Source organism: Marmota marmota, unplaced genomic scaffold (genome assembly GCF_001458135.2).
Source record: "Marmota marmota marmota unplaced genomic scaffold, marMar, whole genome shotgun sequence".
NCBI classification, from domain to species: Eukaryota; Metazoa; Chordata; class Mammalia; order Rodentia; family Sciuridae; genus Marmota; species Marmota marmota.
The window spans coordinates 13909137-13920268 of NW_026000019.1; the positions used below are offsets into that span (position 1 = coordinate 13909137).

Below are 11132 nucleotides of genomic sequence, written 5' to 3' on the forward strand. Positions count from 1 at the left end.
AGACCACAGAGCTGCTCATTGGGGGACTTTTTTGGCTCCGCCCACGTGACCCAGCCAATGGCCTCAAGAGCAGGAGGATTGTGGGAGGTGGAGAGAAGCTTGTGGGGGAGAGAGAGGCTTGTGGAAAGCCGGTGGTGGCAGTTGAGGCTCTGAGGATTTTTCCTGAGAGGCTGTTTTGTTTGGCATGTGTGGTTCTAAAAATAAAGTTAGTTTCTTTTGACAAGTGGCTTCTGATTGTGCCCAGCCAGACTGCAGCAGGAAGGCAGGAAGATATTGAGTTCAAAGCCAGCCTCAGCAATTTAGTGAGGCACTAAGCAATTCAGTGAGACTCTGTCTCTAATAAAATATAAAACAGAGCTGGGGATGTGGCTCAGCGGTCGAGTGTCCCTGAGTTCAATTCCCAGTACCACTCCCCAAAAAAATAAAGAAAAAAAGAATAAAGTACCTTGATGGATTTTTAAGGTCTTTCATGGGTTTGTGGGGGATGAATTTTTAACATCTCCATGGCAAGCTGTGATATTAGTTCACTCTACAGGGGTGGGCACTGGGGTGTAGATAAAAGTGAAGCTCAGAATCTAAGGAACAGAGGTTTTTCACTTGGGACCCCTGAATCCCTGAAATACTCACTATACCTTAAGGATGAGGGTGGAACAGAAAGACACCAGCCCTCACAAAACCTTTAGTCAGACTCAGTCCCTGCTAAAATTAAGGTAATATTTCCCTATTTTAAATGTCCTTCCAGAAGAAAAAGTAAATAGTCATTCTGTGGAACATGGCATCATCCAGAGTCTCCAATTTTCTACAGATTTTTTCATTCATAATGTCCAACATTCAGCAAGAAAAATTCATACAAAAAGAAATGATTGATGGAAGAAGAAACAGAAAATCAAAGTAGACTTATGAGGAGGAAAGAGATTAGCTTAATACTCAAAAAAATCACAATGAGAAGCCTAGGAGCCAAGTGCAGTAGCACATGCTGACAATCCTGTGGGAGACTAAGTCAGGAAGATGGCAAGTTTGAGGCCAACCTGAGCAACTTAGTAAGCCTTGTCTCAAAATAAAAAATAAAAATAGCTGGGAATATAGGTTAGCGGTAAAGCATCCCTGGGTTCCATTACCAGTACCTCACAAAGAAACCTAGAAACAGATGAGATATTATTTGAATTTTAACTAACATTTAAAAAGAATTTACCCATTCTTTCAAAAACTCTTCCAAAATTAAAAGATGGGAGAACACCTGCCAATGAATTCTGAGGCTAATACCAAAGACATCACAAGAAAACTATTGACCACTATCCCTTATAAATTTACACAGAAATTCTTAACAAAATACTAGGAAACTAAATCCAGTCATATATAAAAGTATTATACATGTGACCAACTTGGATTTATCCCAGAAATGTAAGGCTGGCTTAATAAAAACCAATCAGTGTGATGCACTATAATAATAAAGAGCCAAAACTACATGATCATTTCAATAGACACATATGACAAAAACTAATAACATTCATGATAGAAATACTCAACAAACCAGTGTTAGAAGGGAACGTTCTCAACTTGAAGAGACTGTTGTAGTTTCTTAGATTCTGTACTTGTCTTTTCACCATCCATTCATCATAAGCATCATTGTATTAACTATATACTCTACATTCTTAATTCTAGGGCATCATTTCAGGTCTTAAAGTTTTTAATTCATTTTGGTTTTTTTAATATAGTGAGAGATAAGGGTCTAGTTTCATTCTTTTTCATATGGATATCCAATTTCTCCAGCATCATTTATTAAGAAGACTTTCTTCCAATGCATGTTCTATAAATGTAATCAAAGGTCATGTGCTTGTAGATACATGGGTGTACTTCTAGTATTCTGTTCCATTTATTGATGTGCTCTTTTTTATGCCAATAGCATGCTGTTTTCAATTACTATAGCTTTGTTGTATATTTTGAAATTAGGTACTATGATGCCTCATGCTTTGTACTTTTTGTTCAAGACTGCGTTCTCTATCTGTTTTCTGTGGTTTCATACAAATTTTAGGATTTTTTAGCTCCATAAATAATCTCATTTGTATTTTGATAGGATTATATTAAATCTGTGGATCACTCTGAGCAGTATGGACATTTTAAGAATACTGATTCTTCCAATCCATGAACAGAGGGTGTCTTTCCATTTCTTTGTGTTCTCTTTAGTTTCTTTCCCATTTTATAGTTTTCATTGTAGAGATCTTTCACTTCTTTGATTTAAAATTTATTACTAGGATTTGGTTTGTTTTTTATTGTTGTGTTGTTTTGTAAATACTGGAAATGGAATTGCATTATTGGTTTCTTTTTCAGATAATTCACTATCAATGTATAGCAATGGCTACTGACTTTTGCATATTAATTTTCTGCTCTGTTACTTTGCTGAATTTACATTCCAATAGTTTTTTGGTAGTCTTTAAAGTTTTCTATATATGAGATCATGTCATCTGCATACAGTTAGAGTTTGATGTCCCCCAATACAATTTAAACGCCTCATTTCTTTCTCTCGCTTAGTTGCTCTAAGATTTCCAGTACTATGTAGAATAAGTGGTAAAAGTGGGCATCATTGTCTTGTTACAGATCTTAGAAAGACTTCAACTTTTCCCATTCAGTATGTGATGTTAGCTGTTGGCTTGTATCTGACCTTTATTATGTGGAGATACGTTCCTTCTGTACCTAATTTGTTCAGAGTTTTTATCATGAAAGGATGCTGAATTTAATTAAATGCCTTTCTGAATCTATTGAGAAAATCACAAGGTTTTTGCCTTTCAATTGATGTGGCATTACTGATTTGTTTTCCCGAGTGGCCTTGAACTTCCGGGCTCAAGCAATATTCCTACCTCAGTTTCCCAAGTACCTGAGACTACAAGCATGTGTTACTGAGCTTTTTAATGTGCTGTTGGATTTGATTTGTTAGTATTTTGGCAAGGATTTCCTCATATATGTTCATCAAGGATATGGGCCTATCACTTTCTTTCATTGCTGCCTTGTCTGCTTCTAGTATCAGGGTAATGCTGGCCTTACAGAAAGAGTTTGGAAGAATTTCCTCCTCTTCAATTTTTTGGAATAATTTAATAAGAAGTGGTATTGGTTCTCTTTTAAATATTTTTTAGAACTCTTCAGTGAAGTCATCTGGCACCAGGTGGATCCAAAAGCTCCACTGGGTAGGCACTGGGGATAGGGACCATTAGGATCTTCCCAATGTTAGGTTTTACCAGCCTGGCACTGAGTTCCAAGACATGGTTCTGTGTTCACTTTCCTGCCCTACTCCCTCTACTAGTGGTGTCTTACTTCTTGCTGTCTGCCTGAGGTTGGTGGAGGGATGGTGGAGGCAAGTCCTTGGCTGCCCAGGCTGACACTAAGCTGGGTTACACCTAAGTCTGACAACCACAAAGATATATGCAGTCTTAAGGGTGCACATTAGGCCTGATACAGTTGCCAGTGATGCAGGATGAAACATGAGTTCATTCTACTAGGATATATCTCTCTGACTGATGCTTGAGGCAGGACTAGAGGCTTCTATTAGAACTGACCTAGGAATTGGGACATTTGGGCTCTATATTGTGCTGGGTCTAATGGAAGTAGATTCTTCTCTGAGCTCCATGGCAGTCTTGTTTACTTTCCTGTCCTTGCTCCCCTGTAGTTCAAGTCTTACTTTAAGCTGTCTGCTCAAGGTTGGGGAAGAGGTGGTGGCAGCATTCCCATGGCTACCACGCTATGAAGGGTTTAAAAGCTCAGTCTGCAAGTACTGGCCCAAGGAGAGGGGCTATGGGGTCCTGTCTGGCATTTGGTTTCATCATGGTGGACCTGGTACTAGGTTTTAAGTCTAAGGTGTGGACTTAATTCTCTCTCCCTCCCCAAGTGAAAGTATCTCTTTTCACACTGTTCTGCATGGAATTGCAGGAGGGATGATGTGTGTAATTCTTCACTGCCTTCTTCAATGTGTCTTCTACTATTACACTAAAATTAGGCACAGCTTTATTGAGGATGTAGCTCAGAAATACCAGGAGGAGAAAAAAAAAAGTATACCACCACATAGCAACCATTGGAAAAACAAATAATATCAGAAAAATAAACTTTAAAATAAAAAAAGTTACTAAAAATAAAGTAATACTTTATACTGATAAAAGGGTCAAATCATGAAGAAGCTAAACAATTATAAACATGTATGCATCCAATAACACAGCACCACAATATATAAAACAAAAACTAAGAGAAATAAAAGAAGTATGTAATTAAAACATAATAGTGACTCCAATACCCTACCCACAAAAATATTAACAGAGGTTCAACAAGGAAATATGAGACTTAAACAACATTATAAAACCAAATAGACCTAACAGACAGTTATACAACACTCTACCCAAAAAACTTGCATTCTTATCAAATACACAAGAACATTCATTCTCCAAGAAGACAAGGTGCTAGGCCATAAAACAAACCTCAATAAACTTAAAAGGACAGAAATAATGTCAAGTATATCAACCCACAATAGAATGAAATTGGAATTCAATAATAGAAAAATTTAGGAAACTCAAAAATGTGTGGAAATAACATTCCAGATAACCACTGAACCAGAAAAGGAAACTCATAAAATACTTGAGATGAATAAAATGAAAAATTAAGCATACCCACACTTATGGAAATTAGGAAAAGCAGATCTAAAAAGGAAAATTTATAGCTCTAAGTGCCTAAATTAAGAAAGAAGAAAGAAATCAATAATCTAGCCTTTCATCATATGACACTAAAAATAGGAGAACAAACTAAACCTAAAGCAACCAGAAGGAAGGAAATAATTATAACTATAGTAAAAAATGACAGAGAAATTAAACACAATATACAGAATAAATGAATCCAAAAGCTGGTTCTTTGAAAAGATAAAAAAAAAATTTGAAAAATCTTTACCTAGTTTTACAAAGAAAAAGCCTGAAAACTCAATTTACTAGAATCAGAAATGAAAAAGGGAATAACTACCAACTCTACAGAAATAAAAAAAATTATAAATAAATCCCATGAACAACTGTGCTAAAAAATTATATGACCTAGATAAAATGGACAAGACCTTCATGACTTTGAATTTGGCAAAGGATTTTTAGTTATGACAGAAAAATGCTATCAATAATAGGACACTATCAAGAAAATGAAGACAGCCTACAGAGTGGGAGGAGATATTTGCAGTTCAGATATCTGAAAAAGGACTTGTATCCAGAATATATAAAGAACTCTTACAACTCAATTATAAAACATGACTGGATTAAAACATGAGAAAAAGATCTGAATGTACACTTAACCCAAAGAAAATATACAAATAGTCAAAGAGATTTTTAAATATGCCTGAAATAATTTGTCATCAGGAAAACATAAATCAAAATCATAAGATATTTATTTCACACACACACTACTATGGCAAGAATAAAAAAATTAAGATAACCACAAGTGTAATAATATCAGAACCCTCATACTTGCTAGTGGGAATGTAAAATAATGCAGCCTCTTTAAAAACTGTGGCAGTCTCCAAAAGTTCAATATAGTGTTACCAAATGAACAGGAATTCCACTCTTGGGGATACATCAAACAGAGATGAAAAGCAAACACATGTCCACACAGAAATGTGTACACAAATGACTATACCAGCATTTGTATTCATAATAGCCAGGACAGGAAAGCAACCAAAATGTCTATCAATAGATGAACTAATAAGATGTGACATACATATGCAATGGAATATTATTTGGCCATAAAAGTGAATGAAGTAGTGATACATACCACAACACAAGTGAAACCTGAAAACATAATGCCAAGTGAAAGAAGTCTTTTATAATTATATAAGATCACAAAGTATAGATTTCATTCACGTGAAAGGCCAGAACAGGGAAATCTATAGGGACAGAGGTAGACTTAGGACTAGGTTAGCAAGGGGAGATAAGGGTAAAAGCTAAAGGATATAGGTTTATTTATACTGTGATAAAAATATTCTAAAATTGATTGTGATAAAAAATAAACAATCAAAATGTAATAACAGATACACCTGACTGAATACATTCTGTACAATTTAAATAGGTGATTTATATAGTATATGTAAATTAACCTCAATAAAATAATGCTCAATGCTTTAATCAGCTTGTTTTTAAAACGATATGATCACTTTCATTTTAGCTACTAAATACATTCAAAATAATAATTACTGTTAAAATGCTTTCTAGTCCTAAGAAATTGTCATTGTTTTTTTTCTTACCATTATCTCCACTTATTCTTATTTCATATTCTTTGTAGAGTCTTCCTATGCTTTTCAAAATGTCCTCCATGTCCCGTCGCTCTGGTGGCACCTCCCCCTCCATATTTTTATGGCGACTAAAAATTCCAAGCCCAATATTCACCCAGTTTTCCTGTAAATGTTTAATAATCTTGAGGGTATCATGTTTTGACATTAGAGCATCCCCAGTATACTTTTCCTTCTGTTCAGCCAGCATCTAGAGAATAAAGAGGAGGAGGAAGTAGCACATTATTCATCAAAGTCTACCTAGATCCTTAATCCCCAGTTATCCTTGATTACTTTGGAGTTACATAGCCATTTTACTATTGTTCATACCATTTCTTCTCCAAAAAGTGGTGTACGAAAGCATTTTATTTTTAAAAGCAATATAAATTTAACTTAATTTTAATACCTATGAAATAATGCACAGTTTGCCAGGATGAAAATCATTATATTGAATCCTATGAGGGACAGGCTAAGTCCTAAAGAGCTGAACATGTTTTATTATAGCAAGGTTGTAATACGTCTGTTTACATGATCCCCATTATACTGGAAAATTTACTAGCATGAATAAGTGTTTGATTCATACAAAATTTATTGGTCTCTCCCAAGTCCAAGTCCTAAACAAGAAATACCAATAAATATTAGTGAAAAAAATAAAGAACAATTTAGACATAAAGTTTGTCATTATTTGTTACTCAGATAAATAGATTTATCAACCACCTTTTATTAAGAGTAATCACTGTAAGGAAGAATTTTAACAGACCAACTAAGAGTAGGAATTTTGGAATTAGACCCAGATTCAAATGCTCACTGTGCCACTTACTATTCATAGATAACTTAAGTAATTTAACACTTCTATGCTTTAATTTCTGCATATGTAAGATAAGGATTACAAGATCTGCACCATGTAGTTGCCAAAAAAGTAAGATAACACATGGAAAGCACTTTCAGCCTAACAAAGAATAAGTTTTTAATAATGACAATTATTATTATTCCTGGTAAACATGACTTTTTAAATTTTATCTATGTACATCAAAACTGCCAGTATATAGTAAAAAGTCTCTAAAGTAGATATATAGTATACAGACCACAAACATGATAATATTATGATCCCAAAAGCAAAGAAAATGGGTTCTTGGGAATCTAGATGAGATTTCATTAGATCATGAATTTCCTATTAACCTTGGAAGTATTTCAATTTAGTATGTTTTTGGCAGACTACTGTAACATAATAATTTAATTAATGAAACTTATTTTCAAAGGTCAACCCCATTTTAAAAGAAGTAATTAGGGCTGGGGATGTGGCTCAAGTGGTAGCACACTCGCCTAGCATGTGTGAGTTACTGGGTTTGATTCTCAGCACCACATAAAAATAAAATAAAGATATTGTGTCTACCTAAAACTAAAAAAAAAAAAAAATTTTAAAAAAGATGTGATTAATGGTTAAATAAATTTAAAAAAATATATATGTAATATTATGTATGTTTTACTACAGTAAAAAAGATGTTATTAATTTTTCTTGGGGGGGTACTGGGGATTGAACTCAGGGGCACTCCACCACTGAGCCATATCCCCAGCCCTATTTTGTATTTTATTTAGAGACAGGGTCTCACTGAGTTGCTTAGTACCTTGCTATTGCTGAGGCTGGCTTTGAACTCGAGATCCTCCTGCCTCAGTCTCCCAAGCCACTAGGATTACAGGCATGTACCATCATGCAAAAAATATGTTATTAATTTTTAAAGTCCAATCTGTCCTTAAGACAAAAGCCAGATTTGTGTCAAAAGAAGCACAAATGTTACTTATGTCCAAATGACAGAATCTGAACTACTCCCTCACTGCTACCCAGGTATCTGATCCCTTTGTTCCCACTAGCAGCCTAACTTTATTTTACCCCAAAATCTGAAATAGAACTTACAATGTTTAAGCATATTTTTAAATCATTGTGGTCTTTCTGTTTTGTCTTTCATAAAACTAATAATGGTACTTTTAAAGGATAAGCTGTAACTCAGATGGAGGTGAGGAGTTTCAATTTTACAACCAACACTTCAATTTCCAAGCTGTTTTTAGAAAGTCTTACCCTTTGCCATTGCCTGAAGTCTGAAAGAACTAAATTGCATAAATTTCCCTTATTTGAGGATAAAATGTCTTTTGCACTGGAAGAAGAAAAAAGAGCAAGAGAAAGGTCTTAGAATGAGGTATAAACAAAGAAAATCATAGGTCCATACAGTAACAATTCTCCTCACCAATTTTTAGGCATGCTTTCCAGATTCAACCCTCACCCCATAGACAATCATCCTTATTTTTTATTAACATAATAAAATTGTGTTTATTGTATAAATTAGTGGGCTTCACTGTGAGCATTCATCTTTAAATTTACACATATATATTTTTTATTTTTATTTTTAGATTCTAAGTGAACCTGAGCAATTGTCACAGGACCATGGGAAACAATAGTATCTTTTTAAAAGGGCGGGAACTCAAAACTAGATCGATATAAGAAAAATTCCTGACACATACAGGAGCTTCTTTTAATTTCTCCAAAGTCTCAGAAGGAAAGCCTATTTTTAAAAAAGAAGAGTGAATTATGGCCAACCGTGCTAGTCTCACAGATAAGAGTCAGAGAAGTATGCACATGGCAGCAGCAATCAGCCTGGAGATATACCAGTTTCCATTTCCAGAACTTCCAATCTACTAAGTAGGAAACTTTTTAGGGTTTGTGAAAAACTGAAACTACTGTACTCAAGTTGACACAGAAATGGTACCTAAAAGATGTCTCTTTGACAATGTATCTTAAAGCTGAAGAAAAAATACTTAGAAATTATCCTGTCTATATCCAAAGTATAGATGCCCATTATACTTTGGATAGTGATTCATCCAGTCTCAACTTCACTAACTTATTATTAGCTTCTTCCATTATCAGTACTCTAATCATTAAAAAATATGATATTCAATCAAAATTGATCTTTCTGTAAATGTCACCCATTGATTCTACTTCTCTAAAATGCACTATGCTACAGAATTTGCAAATATTCAGATATTTGGATATTCAAGTGTGCCAACAGTATAACATAAATTGACTTTATTTTAAAAAGAGAGAAAAGAAAAATAGTTGGACTTAAATGAAGGCAACAGGGGCTGGGGCTCAGTGCTTGCCTCGCATGTGTGAGGCACTAGGTTTGATTCTCAGCACTTTATATAAACAAAGAAAATAAAGGTCCATTGACAACTAAAAAAATTTTTTTAAAAAAAAATGAAGGCAACAGCAGTAAGGCAAGGAGATCAAAAGGGACCTCGGAAATAATGAGCACTACAAACCACCAGAGGGTTCAAGGTCCTTAACAGCATTCTGCCCTAGTAAGGGATGCTGGTTAATTTCCCTAATATCAATGTTAGAGTAATTACAAAGTAGGAGAGAAAGAGACAGAGAGAATTGGACTGAGTTATCAGATGTGATATGATAAAATCAGAAAAAAAAGATTCTTGGAGACCCACTTATTTATGAAGAACTGCTGCCATTTGATAAGGCCATCTTTAATTATCTGCAATGTCTCCTTTGTAGATTCTTCGTTTCGTTCCGCCTCCTTTTTAAATTTGTTCATTGAGATTTTCCATTGCACTGTCAACTTCTGTAACACTGCAAGGTCTACAGTGTCCTAAAATGCACAGAATCTAATTACCCACTTATTCATGTAACAAATATTTATTAACATTATTAATATTAACCAGGCCATTATTAATATTACAATACTTAGAACAATCCATAGAAAATGTATCAAAACTTTATGAAGAAATTCCTCTTTCAAAATATCATTAGTGACATAATTTTCAATGATACTTTAAATATTAGGGATAAGACTTTCCTTCTGAAACATGGACCAAATTTTCCAAACGTGGACTTTCACAGGGGCAGGTGATACACTGGCAATAACAAGAACCAGGAAGCCAGTCAGAGGTGAAATGATTATGAGAGGTGTGACCCAATCAGTGTATTAATCCACAGATATGAATTAACTAGGCGAGCTAGGTGTAGCTGGAGGAGGTAGGTTACTGGGGTGTGCCTTTGGGGTTTATATTTTGTCCCTGGGGAATGAAATTCTCTCTGCTTTCTGGTTGCTGTGTTTTGAGCTGCTTTCTTCTGCCCCACCCTCCTGCCATGATAGTCTGCCTCATCTCCAGTCCTGAGGTTTGGAATCCGCAAACCGTGGACTGAGACCTCTAAAACTTGAGTGCCAAATAAACTTTTCCCCCTCTACATCGTTCTTCTTGGTTCTTTTGGTCCAAAAAAAAAAAAAACCTGTTTAAAACAAAATCCTGGGGCTGGGGTTGTGGCTCAGCAATAGCGCGCTCGCCTGACACATGCAGGGCGCTGGGTTCAATCCCTAGCACCACATAGAATAAATAAATAAAATAAAGATATATTTAAAAAGTATCCATGTGCTTATAAAAAAATCCCTAATACATATCTCATCAAATGGTTTTAAAAATTAAAGGAGTAAGGGAAGAGCAGAGCTGCCGCCCCCGCCTGCAAGGTAGGCAGACCTGCGACCGACCGGCAGAACAGCCCCAGCGGCCCGTCAGCGTGGTAGACAGATCACCCCAATTGGAGGAGGAGCACAGCCGCCGCCCGCCCCTGCAAGGGAGACTTTTCAACTATACAAGAGCAATATAAATATATAGGGGGAAAATTTCAAAAACACAACAGTTTCACCAAGCAGAAAGAAACGCGAGCAGTATGAAAAGACAAGGAAAGAAAGGACCACAAGCAATGCAGGTCAACTCAACTTTAGAAGAGGTAATAGCGGCAGCAGATGGAATGTCAGATAAAGAATTCAGGATATACATGCTTCAAATGATCTGGAGT

General features: G+C 35.4%; 1 protein-coding gene across 1 annotated transcript in view; it reads right to left on the bottom strand.

The window, feature by feature from the left end:
• The window catches only part of Axdnd1 (axonemal dynein light chain domain containing 1), an 85709-nt gene that overhangs the window by 37628 nt on the left and 36949 nt on the right, over positions 1-11132 (bottom strand). The window contains exons 14-16 of the mRNA XM_015492056.2: positions 9764-9924; positions 8349-8424; positions 6251-6485 (exon numbers count right to left, since the gene is read on the bottom strand). Coding sequence (XP_015347542.1) covers positions 6251-6485; positions 8349-8424; positions 9764-9924 — 472 coding nt within the window. The remainder of the gene's footprint in view (positions 1-6250; positions 6486-8348; positions 8425-9763; positions 9925-11132) is intronic.